Raw genomic sequence first — 17,290 nt, 5'->3', positions numbered from 1 at the left:
TAAAGAATCTCCAAATTTCGTTACTAGGTATTCAAAATCCCACTTTCTATATTCCACAATTGATTATAATTCCAATTTTCATGTTCCAGATGACCTTAAGTTCACCCCAAATTGTCCAATTTCACATCTAAAGGCGACAGTAACATTTTCTATCAAAGGAAAAAACTATTGTTGTATACTTTCCCTTAAATAAATGCATAAAGTGTGTAATATAATTTTTTGAGCCTTAATTATACCAATACCAATATGAAACCTTTCCATGCAGACATTTCTCATTAGTAAAAGTAATTTGTGTGCAATATGAATATATGATATAGCATGTAAATATTCATAAAAAGTGTTCCTTAACTATGTTTATTTCTGGCTTTTGTAAAAAATCTGCTGGTAAATGAAGACCTGTCATGCGAACTATTAATTCAACTAGTTCTCATTTAGAAATTCACATTTTCACTAAAACTTATAATTTGTATTATATGGGATATCTATCCTTTTATTAAAGTTAGGGAAAGAGTAAATCATATCCTTTTAAAGAAATAATTTAATTCAAAAGCTAGGGAACTAATAGAAAATAAAATAGAAGATGGAAATTAGTAAGGAAAAAAAGCTAAAAAATATCAAAAATGAAATATTAAAAAGATATTATAGGGTCTTATCTACTTATGGTGATTGATTAGAGATGACAAAAACATGTGCTTAAAGGCTTTTTATAGTTGTTTGGAGTTTTAAAGATGAATTCCATGAATTGTTATATGCAGTGATCAAAAGATAAACGCCAAACTAAATTGGGATCAGTCACAGGTCACTCTCGAGTTGGCCCAATTTCAAAGGTTATGTATTTTGAAATTTTTATGCATTGCAATAAACGGCCGATTTATTGTACTAATCGATAATTTGTTGTAAAGATCGCCCGATTTGTACACTGTTACTATGAAAAATCTATGAACACTTGAAAAATCTTGAAAATTGAGGGTCTAAAACTACATATGGACAATATTCAAGACTTGGAATCTATTTTTCTCATGACCATACATCTTGAGTTTGAGATTATTGATTTGAGGATTTTTGGGCATTGAAATAACCTTTTCTATTGGATTTTTTAGGAGTACCTTAATTTAATTATTAAGGGCCTCTCCTTTAAATAAACTTTTTCTTTTATAAGGGGTGTGGTTTGTATAAGGCTGAGGCCCCAAACAATCAAAATAAGGGCACCTTCAAATAGTATAAAAAGACATTGTTCCAGTACTAGAAATCTTTGTAATGGCCTAAAAAAATATTTTATATATAATTATAAACTTTAAAGCTTGAAAAATAATGTAGATTGAGTAGATCTAGGAATACTTAAAAATCTTGAAAATTAACAGTCCATAAAATGCATTGCATGATGCACTATTTTCGATATAAGAAATCCAGTTTTTCTCATGTTTATATATCTTGAGGTCGAGATGAGTGGTTTGAGAATTTTTTAGCATCAAAACAACATTTTCTAGTAAATTTTTTAGGTGTGCCTTAATTTGATTGTTTAAGGCCTCACCCTTATATAAACTTCTTTTTTTATTTAAGTATATAATAAAAGTATATACTTTTTGTACAGTATAATCACAATTACCCATAGCCAGGAGATGCAAAATTGGATGACTAGGAGGCATACCTTTAAGGAAAAATTACAAAAAAAACCCAAGACCACACTTTTTATGCAACTTACCCGCAACCAACATATTTCTCTCACTTTTTTCCCCAAAACAAACTTTCTATGCAAATACCCCCCAAGGAAAAAATTCATTTTTTTAGATGGAAATGCCCTTCCCGTACACAAATATCATTTTGGTCAGATTTGACGTTGATTTTTGGACCCCAGTAGCACATTGCCGGAGCGCACAAATGCCGGACAGCCCTAAAACAACTACCAGACCAAAACTAATTATTGTTGTACTACCCTTTATATAGTGCTGGAACCTTGGAATCTAGTAACATCTATTGTCGGACCGCCCTTTGCAACTATCATACTGTCATTTTCAATTGCCAGACCACAATTTACGCAGTGCCAGAGCCCTATTGGCGGACCGAACTTCACACAGTGCCGGAGCCCTACTGCCAGACTGCACTTTACACAGTGCCGAAGCGTCACTACCGGACCACACTTGCATAGTGTCAGAGCCTCTATTTTAGTGGGATAGAGGAGAGAGAGGCGAGGGTAAGATAAAAGTAAGGGAGTGCAGTTTAAACTCTTTTTTTTTTTGGTTGGGAGTATTTACATAGAAAGTGTATTTTGTGGAAAAAAAGTGAGAGAAAAAATTAGGTTGGGTAAGTTGCATAGAGTGCAGTCTTGGGGGTTTTTAGTAACTTTCTCTACCTTTAACTAAATTCAAAGTCAAATAAATTTTTTTTTTAACATTGCAATATGCCCTTAGCCTACCAATTTATCGTCTAACAACTACGGATGATAATATTCTTATATCAAAGATTGATAGTCTTGCATACAAATAGTTTGTGTCAATCAACTTATTAGATTTATTTTATCAATTCAATTGTTGGTATCTTCATTCGGGATTGAATTTCTACTGGCACGCGACCACAGTGCGACCCTTGCTTTGAAGTTGTCCTACATTTTTTTATAGATGACTAAATAGGTCAATCCATTTTCTTTTTTCTTGGGTAGTTCAATGGTAGGTATAAAACTTGAGATATAGCAATGCTAAATGGCAATTGCTAACTAATAAAGCCGAAGCTCGATTTCTACGTTGATATGGCTAAGAAACTATTATTAGCCATGTAGTAGAAATTTTTTTCTGAAATCCAATTATGCCTATAATATTTGTTTGGTTTACTTATTTTATGTGACAATGTAAAAAACGAATACATGTAGATTTTAATTATTTTTTACATTTTTTTTGGGATTTTTTACCCAAATTACATTTTTCAGTAAAAATCGGGACACTAATCTGCTGATTTAATCATAATCGATCTGACTAATCAGATCGGGCCAGGACTGACTAGTCGGCGCAATTCATTCTTTTGAACACTGGTTATATGATCTCCGTTAGTTAGATCCGAATCAAAACTGACACCAAGGTCCTTGTAGATTGCTTGATGGATGGCCATGAAACTTCCTCAGCATTGGAACTAGTTCTTTACTTTTGCGCTGGGTTGAAACTGGTGGAGAAGTTATTCAAGATAAAGTTCATAAGTTACTAGGCGCAGATTTTGTTGGCTAGTTGTCTTTTATATCATATTAAGTGGGGACATAGGTTTTTTTTTTTTTTACTATTTCTTTCTCATTGAATCTATCCTTATGTATACTATATTTGGTTATGCTTTTCTAATAAAAAAAGTTTTTAAAAATATAAACAAATAAAGGTGAAGAAAATCCCCAACTTTAATTTTCTATTTGTTTATTTCTTGTTGTCAATTTTTTCCTTTCTTCTTGCTCTTCAATCTTTTGGAAATGAGAAGTTTAACATGTGAAGTGAAATAAAAAAAAATGGCTGCTAAACAAATGCATTCAAAATTGTGAGCTTTAAAGAAAAAAAATAGACAGGCATGATAGGTGGATGAGAGGGAGAGAGAGAAGCATGCTGATCTGACACACCTTGGCTTAAATCATTACTTGAGTTCTCCGTAATTATAATATTTACTGCAATTTCTCAGGACTATGGTTGTCCTCAAAGTATAATGACAAGTTTAGCCTATTTGTTTTTGAAAAGAGGGATATGGTTTATTTTTTATCACTATCTTTAAGCGATTTTTTTGGCGATAAAAATGGAAAAAACAAGCAAAACAATTAGCAAGAAATTTGAAAAAAAAAACTAATAGATAACCCTTGTAAATCTTATAAAGAAATGGGCAATCCTAGAGAACAGGCAGAACGGTCAATCAAACTGGTTTGATCGGTCAAATGCCGGTTTTGACCAGTTCTAAGTAGATCTCAGTTTAAAGCTTCTATCGATTGGGGGTGTTTCTAGAGGAGGAAATGGGAGATTTTTTTTTTTTGTGAAATGCTTATATAGGTTTTATTTTTTTCTTGGACTCTAGTAGATTATATTATAGTGTGCTTGGGAGTGACTCATTTTTTAATATTTTGTATCTCTAGATGGACTCATGCCACTTGAAGTGCATTATTTGGGATTGTACAATGCACAAACAGATGGAATCAAATTATGTCTGGGATGGTTTTCCTAATTGATGAAAATTCTTGACATTATGTTTATGTGGGTTTGATATAAGCGTGCAGTTCGCATACAGATGCATCCGTAGGTGTAGAGGTAAGGTGTACCTTCAAATTTTATCATGGAATATGATTTTGATGTAAAATGTTCTTAGGATTATCTCAAAATCTATTTTTATATCTAATTATAAAATTTTAAATTTCAAAATTAGTTAAAACCAAGTAGATCTATAAACATATGAAAATCTTGAAAATAGACGGTGTAGATAATATGTTGTAAAATGTACTATTTCTGAGACTTAAAATCTTTTTATTTTTCATAGCCATATTTTTATAAGATAGCATCCTTATATAAACTTTTTCCTTTATATAAATGTGTCTTTCTATTCAATGAAAATGTGACACTACCTTTCATTATGTGTATAGACCTTTTTTATATGTGCATGTGTTTTTGTATTTGATGGAATTGTGTGACTACTTTTTATTATGTGTGAGTGCTTGTTTCTAATATGTGTGAGTGTTTTCTATTTTTAGAAAATGTGACAGTTTCTATTTGATGAAAATGCTAGACCTATGTGTGTATGTTTTTCTATTTTTGAACGTATATATTGGTGCTTTCAACACTAGTTTCCAATTATTGCAGTTTTTTTTTTTTTTTTTGTTGGCCATATGGATATGGATCTGACCGAACGCCTTAGAATCAATGCCATTTTATGTGGCTTATATGCATTGTTTGCAAAATCACTCGATCCAACCGCTCGGTTAGATACTAGACGGTTCCGGTTTTGGGCGGTTATAGTGATCAACCGGTATTTTAAAAAAGAAATTCAAAAAAATGTATATAAATTCTCAAAAATAAGGAAATTGATTTGTAATGCATTTTAAAAATATTCTTTACATTATGGTAAAGATTAAAAATTGTCTCGGTCATTAATACTCACTTTTATATTTTTCCATCTTTCTTAGAAAAAATTTAAAATAACCATTGGAAAATATAAAATAGGTTAAAATCTATTTTTTCATTAATTTTCAACTTCATTTGAATGTGTTTTGTTTTAATCATTTATTATATGTTTTTCATATTTTAGTAGATTTTTTTTATTTGTTTTATTTTTTTAACACTTTTTTGACCGCCCGGGACTTACCCGGATAGAACGGTTGAATCGGTCGGTTTACCAGTTAAGCCGGTTAAACCGCTTCGAGGCCCATATGAGGTTAACCTTTCCGGTTTGATTTTGTGAACACGGTTTATACGCGATGTGCATGGTCCTGATTTTGTGAACACGGTTTATACGTGATGTGCATGGTCCTATAATAGGTACGGGTTGCTTAAAGACTTTATGTTATCTTCGTCGGCCACGTTCCTAGGATTTAAACAGCATGGGAAGAATGTCAGCAACAAGTCGACAGGTACAATGATGCATGTTTATGATTTTTCCATACTACAAATAATGCAGAGGATCGCTTCATGGAGCAACAACACTTTCATGGTATAGAAGAAGAAGACAAACATTGCACAAAATGTTGCATTTCTTGGTATTGGCAGTTTGCATAATATTGTTCTATGCCATGTAAACTTACTAGACTCCATGCAATATAGATGCTCTTCATAGAATTCAAGAAAGATGAGCCACATTGGCTTGAAATACATTTTGGGTTGAAATGTGTAATTGTATCACTAGGCAATGACAGATGTTCTTGCTTTTAAATTCATGAATTGTGTACTCTCATATCATCATTGATAATAAGGTTTTTTCATATAGAATGGATTATTAGGATTGAAAATTTTCCCCGTGAAACCCAAATTTTGGACCCTAGGATCCAGGAATGGATCTAAGATTTGGATCCGACGGGTCGGATTCAGATCCAAATTAGTAATTCGGATCGGATTCAATTTTAGGTGGATCCGATCCAGTTATTAAAATATTACATATTATTATATACACAAATGTGTTATATAGTATTTTTTTGTTATATTATTTTATAGATATAAAATAAGTTTTTGGATCCGATCAAGTCTGGATCAAGATCTGAAGATCCAAATCCGGATCCTGTGGATCCGGAGCTGACCCATTCTCAGCCCTATGGATTATTACCATGAAATTCCAAATATTTAATCTTGGAGATTCCATGTCTCTTGAATAAAGAATATAATTACTGTTACATAGTGATAATGAAATTGCTTTGAAATGGTTGGTTGCTTATTGTATTTTTTTTTTTTTGAGTTGGGGTGGGGGGAGGGGATTGGGGTCCAAATCGTTATGCTAAGTTAATTTATTGTAGATGACCTATTAGTTTCTCATTTGATAAACTAATTTTACCACCAATTACAAATTCTTCAATACATAAATTAAATTAGCTAATTGCCAAGTCTCATGAGAACTTCTACGTGGTAATAAACACATTTTTTAATCTCCCTTAAAACTCCAGACAAGTTACCAAACACAATATTTTCCATTACAAGGTGCCAAATTATCCAACCTCCCAGGAAGCCAAAACTTCCAGGTTCCAGAGAACCTTTCACTTGGCAAATAGCCCCTTATGGATCTCTAAAAACCGTTATTATAAGTTTCCAACGTCGAAACTATTTTTGTGGTGAAAAATGTACAGGCGAAAGAGAAAATAAAAAAGTTTCGTCTGATGACACAAGGCATAAAAATCTCATAAAGGCATATATTATTTTAAAATTAAAATTAAAAAAATATATATATGAGTACACATGTGGTACGTGGTAGTACACCTTGTATATTTGATAATGTCTTTCCCATTCACCAATGTCGAACTAAACTTTTAAACTTAAGTCGCACTATTTTTGCCATGTCCATTATGTATTTATACAAAGTATGTATATTCTTATGATTAATATAGATAGAGATTTCTCTTCAAAAAGCTTGATATTCTATCATGGTATCAGAGCACCATTGACTTTGGATTTTTGTTTCGATAAATATAGAGGTGGGCTTGGTGTTCGTGATTGAGATAAATCAGATTTTGAGGGTATTTTCTTGGAGAAATTTAGAGATAGAATACGACGCTCAGTTTTTTATCTTCTTGTTAGAATACGGTAAGTTGCCAACGGTTTTTCAGCGAGGTTAGTTCTTCTTCCTGTACCTTTGCTGGGTATTTTTCTAGGTGTTTTTTTAACGTATTTTATCTGGGTCATTGTTGCATGTGGGTTGTGTTCTGGAGATCTTCCCTACTTGTTCTTCGGTCTATGTTAATCTTCGCACATCGTTCTTCGGGTGGTTAGGTCCCTATGGAGCGACTTCTGTCTCTCTTACTTTATATTTTGCTTCCTTGTTTCTCACACTAAAGAATTCGTTCCTATTCTTACTTTATATTTTGCTTCCTTGTTTCTCACACTAAAGAATTCGTTCCTATTCTTTGCAAAAACTTTTGTTTCTTTGCAAACTTTTTTTTGTTTGGTGCGGGTTTTAAGCCTTGTGTGAGCCTCAAGGCCTAAAACTATTATCTTGGACCCTAGCATATTTCCATTGGATAAGTATCTATAAAGTTCTTTGATTTTCTTACAAAGAGACTACATCCTACAATGGCCTCTTCTGATTCAGCCCAACCCATTGCTATTAAATTGGATGGATCGAACTATAGCCATTGGTCCTACCTTACGAGAAGCTTTCTTAAAGTAAAAGGCCTATGGAAGTATATCGGTGACAAATAATGTCTCAAATCTTTTGATAAATTGAAAGGAGATCAATTGGAATTTAAGTTGGAGGAATGGGAAATAAACAATCATAAAATTGTTACATGGATTGTTAACTCTGTTGTACCATCCATTAGCATGCAACTCATAAAGTTTGAAACTGCCAAAGAGGTATGGGATTTTTTTGCCTCTCGGTATGTTCAAACCACCTTTGCTCATAAATATAAACTTGAGATGGATATCTAATATATGAGAAAAAATAAAGGACAGTCACTATCTGATTTTCATTCTCAAATGTCAATTGTTTGGGATCAGTTGGCATTAATGGAACCCAAATGGACCATTGATGCTGAAATCTATTATAAACATAGAGAAGAGATGTGTCTGGTGTAATTTTTTACGGCACTACAAGATGTTTTTAAATCAGTCTGAGCATCTATTCTTTATCAGACCCCTCTCCCATCCATTGATGCTGCTCTTTCCGAGTTGATGGTCGAAGAAATACGAAAAGGCACATTTGGATATTCCCCATTAAATGGAGAATATATTCTTATAACTCAAGCACATCGTCCCAAGACTCACATAAACTTCTTCCTCCTCTTCAGCAATGATTGGAAACAACAGCCCATACATGTCCAAAGTTTGATGCAATTATTGCAAACAACTTGGACAAAGTATAATTGTCCAGCTAATAAGGTAAAGAAGCATTTTTTTAACAAACCCATTTTACCAGGTCTGACTGCAGCATTGACTCCATCTTAGGACCTCTCCTCTCCAAGCCATCTCATAATAAAAGACGTATTGGAAATGATTCGACAAGCTCTCTCTGATATGGGCAGTACATTTGTTGTTGCATCCGCTTTCTTAAGAACCTCATGTACAAAACATTAGTTCATTGATTCTAGTGCATATAACTATATGTCATTTGATTATAGTTTTATGTGTTTGTCTATTCATGTTACTAACCCTCCATTGATCTATACTGCTAATGGTCCTATTATGTCTGTAAGTCATGTTGGTTTAGTTGAATCCTCTCAACTATCCCTCCTGGGTTTGTTCTTAGTTCCCGAGCTATTAATGAATCTCATTTCTGTAGGACAATTGTGTGACCAAGGCTTTGACATTATTTTCATCTCCTCTGGTTGTGTTATACAAGATCGCTTGACGGGAAAGCAAATTGGGACAGGGCTTAAGGTTGGTAGACTGTTTTCTTTGGAGGACTTGTATGTTCTACGACATATTCGGGATTCTCTACTCGCTGGTCCAGCTAGTTCATTGTCATCCTTTTCAATTTGGCATAGTAGGCTATGTCATGTTTCTTCTCCTAGGTTGAAATTTTTAGTGCCAACTGGCAAGTTAGGATCGATACAAACCACAAACATTGCTGGATGCAGTAATTGCAAATTGGCAAAACATGTGGCACTACCATTTTCTAATAGTGAAAGTGTTTATTCTTCTCCTTTTGATCTCATGTATTTTGATTTGTGGGGTCATGCTTCTGTTTCATCCATGGGGGTTACTCATTATTATGTTATTTTTGTTGATGACTATTCTCATTACATTTGGGTTTACTTGTTACATTCTAAGTCAGACTTTTATCAAATTTATGATGAATTTTCTACAATGATCAAGATCCAGTTTTCAAAAACTATTAAAATATTCCATTATGATTCTGGTGGAGAATATTTGTCAAAATCTTTCAAAGGTCTTCTCAAGTCTCATAGAACATTGGCTCAACTATCATCTTCTGACCACAGGAGAATGGTATGGTAGAATGTAAACATCGTGTTACATTGAGACGACTCGTACTTTATTGCTTTCCTCTTCTGTTCCGCGTAAATTTTGGGGGAGAGCCTATATATACTTATGTTTATGTCGTCAATCGTATTCCATCCTCTATTTTAGGTGGTCTATCTCCTTTTGAGTGCCTTTATGCATGCAGTCCTGATTATTCACAACTTCGTATTTTTGGATCAACATGTTTTGTTCTCTTACCCAAAGTTGAACAAAACAAGTTGTCCAATAAATTAGCCATTTGTGCATTTTTTGGTTATAATCTTCAGCAAACGTTTTTCGATCTTATGATCCCATTTCACATAAACTTCGTATTTCACGCCACGTGACCTTCTAGGAAAGCATACCATTTTATTCTCTTCCACGTTTTCGTCATCTCTTCCATTCATCTCTTGAGTCCAATCAATATCTTGACCCCTTCATTGACTCCTCAGTTGATCATGTAGTACCGAACGCCTCCCTTGTAAACCCTCAAGAGAACTCAAGAGAAAAAAGAGACTAGCCCATGTATCCCATCTGAGCCCCAGCATAACATGCCATGTCTTGATTCTACACCTCCTGAGAGCGATTTGCAACCTCCTCTCCCTGAACATCGCTATCCTACACGAGAGTGCTCTGCACCTCAGCATCTTCGTAATTTTCACTGACTGTTCTTTCTCTTCATGAGCCTAAGACATACAAAGAAGTAGTATCGGATCCGAACTGGAAGCAAGCTATGGCAGAAGAATTAAATGCTTTACGTAAAACTCGTACCCGAGATCTTATTGATTTACCTACTGGAAAATCTGCAGTCGGTTGTCAATGGGTCTACAAAATTAAAACTAATTCAAATGGTACAATTGAATGGTACAAAGCACGATTAGTTGCAAAAGGCTTCACTCAAGAGTATGAGATTGATTATGAAGAGATTTTTATACCAATTGCTCAGATAACCTCAATGCATACATTAATTATTGTAGCTTCTACTCGTGGATGGCCCTTTGTATCAAATGGATGTCAAGAATGCCTTCCTTCATGGCGACCTGCAAGAAAAAGTTTATATGAAACCTCCTCTTGGTCTCTTTCATCAACTTCATCAGGTTTGCAAGCTTCGACAAACATTATATGGTCTCAAACAGGCAACCCGTACTTGGTTTGAGAAGTTTTGCTCTGTTATCATCACATTGGGGTTCATTCAAAGTTCTCATGATTTAGCACTTTTTGTTCGACGTTCGGCTCACAGTCTTACACTATTGATTCTTTATGTTGATGATATGGTACTCACTAGTAGTGATTATGCCGGCATTCGTGATACTCAATTGTACTTAAGCAAGTGCTTTGAAGTGAAGGAATTTCGACAACTTCATTATTTTCTTGGCATTGAAGTCGATTCTTCAACACGTGGATATATTTTATCCCAAGTGAAGTATGCATCTGCTCTCATATCTCGGGCCACTCTAATAGATAACAAAAATGTTGACACACCACTTGAGTTGAATGTCAAACTTTTCCCTACGGATGGAGAATTGCTTTTTGATCCTGCACGATACTGGCATATTGTTGGCGGTCTTAATTATTTGACTATCACTAGCCCTAACATCGGTCATGTTGTTCGTGTGGTGAATCAATTCATGTCTGCCCCTCGCTCTATCACTATGCTTCTATCATTCGCATCTTACGCTATATTCAAAGTACCTTATATCAATGTTTGCTCACGTTTTTCACTTCCGCTATTGAACTTCGTGCTTATTCTGATGTGGATTGGACAAGGGATGTTACTTATCGTAGGTCCACTACTGGGTTTCTTGTTTTCTTGGGTGATTCACTTGTCTCATGGAAAAGTAAGAAACAAAAGGTAGTTTCTCGTTTGAGTGTTGAAGTTGAATATAGAGCTCTTGCGCGTACTGCTCTTGAAATTATCTGGATACGATGGCTTCTTCTAGATATGGGTGTTGTTCAAACAAGCCCCACTACACTCTTTTGTGACAATAAAAGTGCAATTCAGATTGCTCATAATGATGTGTTTCATGAGCGTACAAAACATATTGAAATTGATTGTCACTTTGTTTGTCATAATTTTATTCAAGACAGTCTTACCCTACCCTTTGTTTCTTCGAATGATCAATTAGCAGATCTTCTTACAAAGACCCATTCAAGTGTTCATTCGCGCTATTCATTATCCAAAGTCCAGCTGCTCGCTCTTAAAATATCTTGAGTTTAAGGGAGGGTGTTATAAAAAGTGTAAAGGATTTGATTATTATAGGTGTCATTGATTTGTATTACATGGATATTGATATCTTTCTATTTTTGCCAATTGTGTATTTATACAAAACATGTATATTCTTATGATTAATATAGACAAAGATTTCTCTCCACAAAGCTTGATATTCTATCAGAGCCTATCTCAAAACTTTCACTAGAAGAGGTTGTTTTGATGCCCAAATATCATCAAATTAATTATCTTGACATCAAGATGCATGGACATGAAAAAAAATGGATTTCAAGTTATGGAAATAGTGCATCTTGTAACGCATTTTTGGACCGTCAAGTTTCAATATTTTCAAATTTTCATAGATCTGCTCGATCTATACTAATTGTTTAAGCTTTAAATTTTATAACTAAAGATGAAAATTTAATTTAAGGTTATACAAAATTTTTAATATTGAACCCATATTTCTCGACACTATTCGAAGGTAAGCTCTAATTTAATTGTTTAGAGCCTCGGCTCTATACAAACCGCACCCATATAGTATTGGTACTTAGACTCTATATCAATTATGCTTACATATCCATGGATAGTGGGAGATGAGTTGCCTTCTAGTTTTAAAGCCGTTCTTGTTTTAAGTGGAAAAAGTTACTCATCTCCACTCTCCAAGGATATGCATGAATAATGGATGTCGGATATGAGTACCAATATTATCCGCCTACCAAACATTGTCTATGATACGTTCTTTATAATAGGAACATTGGCCAGTCGAAATACAAACTATCAACCCCTATTTGGTTTGTACAAATAACTACAATTTCAATTATTATTCTTACAAATTAATTAAATATCATATAATTTTGTGCTAACAAATTGCCATTATGTTAGAATAATTCTTGAACTCTAACACAAAGTTTTAAGTTTCAAAACCCATTATTCTTAAATTTTTCTCTCCCTGCTTTGCTAGTCTAATGCTCGTCAAGCCATCCATGGTGGAGTTTATCTTAGACCTCCTAGATCAATATTTGGTTTAAAATTCAATGGGAGGTCGTTTTAATGAAGGAAATATGGGTTTTTGAAGGATGTTGTCTCTCTATAAGAGCATTTCTCTCTCTACGAGGTTCGTGGAGTTCTTTTGCTTAAGTGCCTCTCGTTTTGGCACTCAAGCTTTATATCCCTCTTACAAGCTCCATGTTTTGAGCCAATAGGGAGCTGTACAAAGAGATGAAGAAGATGTTTTGTGCACAAGCCTCATGTGATTTTCTAAGAGAGAAGAAAGATATATATTTTTGGGGCCAACAAGATCATAGTCCACAATTGTTGTGTAGCGAGAGAAATTTATTTAGATGTTTAATTTTATATAGGAAATTTTTTGGATTTTTTTGTATCTCCCTTTAATCTCCGAAAACTAATCTAATTCCTATGGAAATTTAACTAAGACTACTAGTGTTTTTATTATCATGAACCTCTGAAACTTGATCTAATTTCTACAATAATTTAACTGGGACTACTAGCTTTTTCAGATATTTATACAGAACTGACTCCAATTAAGTCAAGGTTCAACAAAAACTTTGGGAAAAGGGCGTCCATAAATTGGTCGATGCAAAATTTATTCATGTATACTATACCCAATTGAATGTTATTCCTATTTATTGGAAAATTATTTGAAGTAAGAGAGAAGCTTGTTAAATATTGTTTCCAATCGATGTTTTATCGTACTATACTAATCGGAAGACATTCAATATTTTTTGGCAATAGTTTTGTATAGGTCTCTTGAATGTATTACTTCGAGACTCATGAATGAAGAGCTTATGATCTAGCTATATCCTATGAGTGTACCAGTCATGACCTATTTGTACCTCAAAATTTTACTAACAGGGGCTTTTAACACTTTGAAAAAGCAAGTTCATTCGTGCGTCTATATCTCATAATTTTGGTCTGAATTATATAGGAGTTTATGTCCACCCTGATGTATAGTCAATTGCGATGAGATTGCGATGAGAACCTTAAATAATTAATAATTTCGAAGTGTTAAATGGTTAATTTTGGAAATGACTTACTAATGGGAACTTGTCGAAAGAAAGAATCAGGATTGTGTAAGGTCAGATCAGTTGATGATGTTAATTTTAAATGGGAGCATAAGTTTTAAAATTCTTTGAAAGTTGGAAGATTTATAATGTATAGTTCAGATATTGTATGCTGGCTAGCCATGTATTTGTTGATTTTGTGATTGAGTCGGTCATGCACAGAACTCTTCAAGCTTCAAAAAAAGCAAGGACCTCATACTTTTGTGATCGATGAACATATGTTGTGGTCCCTGATGTCAGTGTAGTAGGAGGCACTGGGTGGACACAGGTCCCATTGTGGTATGTTGGATGCTTATTAATAAATAGGTTGCCTTCACTCAATTTACTAGTAAGCTTTTTTATACAAGAATATGTGGAGGTTTAAGTCCATATCACACATTCACTTATTTATTTGTTTTTCCTAATATCAATGGAGACGGGTTTGTCATTTTCGAACAGGGTAAGCGATTCTTAGTGGTTTTTAGTGCGTATCAAAACAACAACAATTTGTTGTTTCTCTTTGCCTGACCGTGCAACGTTTTTTGATCCTTAAGGACCACCTATGTGGACCACAATTTCTTTTCTCAACTTTTTTGGGCGACGTTTTGAAATAAGTGACCTCTTCCTTCTGTCCGAACATAAAATCTAAAATCTGCCCAAATAAAAAATTAATTTTCTTGAAAAAAAAGAAAAGTGCTTTCTTTGGATTTGTTTCAAATCACCATTGGATTTGATGACAAATCCAGCCCAAAAAGCTGATAGATTACGCCAAAGAAGAACAAAAAAAAGTTTTTTTTTTTAACGTTTTTCTATAAAACATTTTCCATCAACTAAATATCATTTGAAATCGTGCAAGAGAAATTATAATTGAAGATAACACTCCATAAAATAACAAACCTATCTAGCAAAAATTGTAATGAAGTATATGTATTCTTATGAAGATTCGAGGGGTTTTATTTATTCATTTTTTTATCTGAACATATTTTTAGGGGTACTATAGATCAACTAGAGATGAAGATTTGCAACAAATTTGAGAGGATTCGGTGAAGAAGCGAGAGAAATTGAAATTTTAGATTTTAATTTTACAATGCAAAAAAATAAAAAAAAAAGCCCATTTCCTCAGGACTCCATCCATTCCACCCCCAGCCAGATTGGACGGTTCCGACTTGACTCGTCAAATTTTTATTTTTGAAACTATCTTGTACTTTGATTTGATTTACCCATTTTTAAACTATATCATATACAATATTCAAAAAGTTGGCTGACAAGTTATCAGCTGATCCCAAGTTTGCTTGTTAAGTAATTTTCGTAAGATGTACTAATCGATACAAGTCGGCATTAAGTGGTGATTTGTTGCAAAGATCAATGAATTTACGCACGGTTACAATGCAAGCTTTTTGCAGGCCTCAACTATCTTTCTTTTCTCTCTCTTTGTTGGGGGCCGGCCAAAACCTCTCACGTTCTTGCTCCAATATATATATATATATATATGAAAAATTTTACGCAACGTCTATAGGCGAAAATGAATAGTGATTTTGCTTACCTCTATCACCATCCAAAGTTCATTGTGCAGTCACAATTGTCCGATAGTATTTTATTTTTTATTTTTTATTTTACAAATCGGAATGACCTGAAATTTAGAGCGTGTATTCATCAAAAATAGGGGAATCTTCGAAATTATAAAAACAATATTTTATATAAAAAAAATTGACCAAAATACCCCCAAAAAGGTTCAGGGGTATTCTGATCAATTTATTTTTACGGATATTTTTTTTATATTTTTATTAGATGCGCTTCAATAAGATGTACATACCTTCCAAATTTCAAATCATTTCAATTTGTAGAGAAAAAAATGAAAAATAAAATACTACCTGACAATCGTGACCGTGCGATGAAATTTGAACAGTAATGAGGGTAGACGAAATCACTATTTATATTCACCTATAAACGTTGAAAAGATTTTTCCTATACATATATATATTGGACAGGGGCTGCCCCAACTTCCCTCTCTCTCGCATGCACTTGGGGCAAGGATTGCCCTCAACCTCTCTCTCTCTCATAAGTTGGACCTACATGCTACAACCCCTCTCTCTCTCTCTACCCCAACCCCACCCTTTTTCTATATCTCTCTTTGGGCCTCTCTCTTTTCTCTCTCTATCTAAAATTAGCTTTTTAGTATTAAAAGTTTATTGTATGTATTTTACTCTTGAAGAAGTGCGATGTGAATTTAAGTATCCTAAAATCTATTGCTTTAATTACTACTTCACAAAAAAAAAATTGCTTCAGAGTTTTGTCTAAAGCCCAATTATGCCTCTAATATTTTTTTTGTTTTGCTTATATTAAGTGATAATATAAAAAAAATATGACATGTAAATTTAAACATTTTACAAATTTGTTTTTTATAATTTTTTGAGATTTTTTAATTTTATTTTATTTTGCAGTATAAATTTGACATTAATTAACCGACTTGGAGTCGGCCCAACTATTCGGATGGGCAATGACCGACTAGTCGGCCCGACTCGTTGTTTTGAACGTTGGTACGGGTCCTCACAAAAAGAAAAATATCATTTGGACTTCAAGTACGGTTAAAAGGTTCTATCCCAACCGCCCGATTTCACATGTGAAGGGTTGATTGTGACGCCCGATTTTGCACCGAAAGTGAAACTCTCATTGTATACTTTGCCATATTGTAAACTTTTGTCAACTTTGGTAAGTAAAAACGTAGAAAATTTGCCCAATTTTATCTAAATTGCATGAATTTACTCTATTTTAGCAATGGCTTCTAGGGCAATTCATGTAGAAGTCCTTTTCATACATAATTAAAAAGTAATTATATTGTTTCATATTTTGACATTATCATTTTTTGGCATTTTTTTTTTTTCCAAAAATATCTCATATGGTACTTGAAGTAACCGCACCGTATTGCTTCCGAAATTATTTAATGAGAAGTTGGTTTGATACTCAAAGTGCCAAATCGACTTTTCTAAGCGCGGACCGACTTGAAACATTTTTTTGAAGAAAAGAGAAACAAATATCATTTTGGTCCAATACTAGAAGCTTTAGATGCTTTTTTTGCACTTTTTCCTTTTTTGTCTTTTTTTTTTGCGTTTTTAGTTTGTCTGCCACTTGAAATGTACGAAAAGAAGGTGATCCAAAAGTACCAAATGTTGTTTCGATGCTTGAAATAATGGACAAACTCTATCATGGAGAAGTCGGTCATCTACTTCAAGTACCATACCAATAATATTTTGGAAAATAAAAATAAAAAAGTGAATACAAAATGATCCTTGTATAAAATATGTAAAAATAGGGATTAATTTCCAATCCCAAATCAAAAGGTTTTTTTTGTTTTTGCCTATTTTGATTTCCCCGTTCTCGTTGGGTGAAAAAAAAAAAAAAAAACTGCATCCAAATATGGATTA

At 33.6% G+C, this 17,290-nt stretch overlaps 1 protein-coding gene and 1 long non-coding RNA gene across 2 annotated transcripts; both read left to right on the top strand.

Annotated features, from left to right (window-relative positions):
- Positions 1-5,388: 5,388 nt before the first annotated feature.
- LOC148782237 (uncharacterized) lies at positions 5,389-9,282 on the top strand. Its single transcript, XR_016054042.1, has 2 exons — positions 5,389-5,572; positions 8,920-9,282. It is a non-coding gene; the product is annotated as an uncharacterized LOC148782237 (long non-coding RNA).
- Positions 7,854-8,913, top strand: LOC148782238 (uncharacterized; the record flags this gene model as incomplete). The annotated part of the gene is made up of 2 exons (XM_088863623.1): positions 7,854-8,067; positions 8,257-8,913. Coding segments are annotated over 2 exons (543 nt in total), but the record flags the coding sequence as incomplete, so codon positions are not given.
- Positions 9,283-17,290: the final 8,008 nt, after the last annotated feature.

The sequence above is a fragment of the Amborella trichopoda genome, chromosome 4, assembly GCF_054954075.1.
Source record: "Amborella trichopoda isolate Santa Cruz 75 chromosome 4, AtrichopodaSantaCruz75HAP2 v2.0, whole genome shotgun sequence".
NCBI lineage: Eukaryota > Viridiplantae > Streptophyta > Magnoliopsida > Amborellales > Amborellaceae > Amborella > Amborella trichopoda.
The sequence above is the reverse complement of the archived record's forward strand: the minus strand, read 5'-3'. Positions and strand labels throughout refer to the sequence as shown.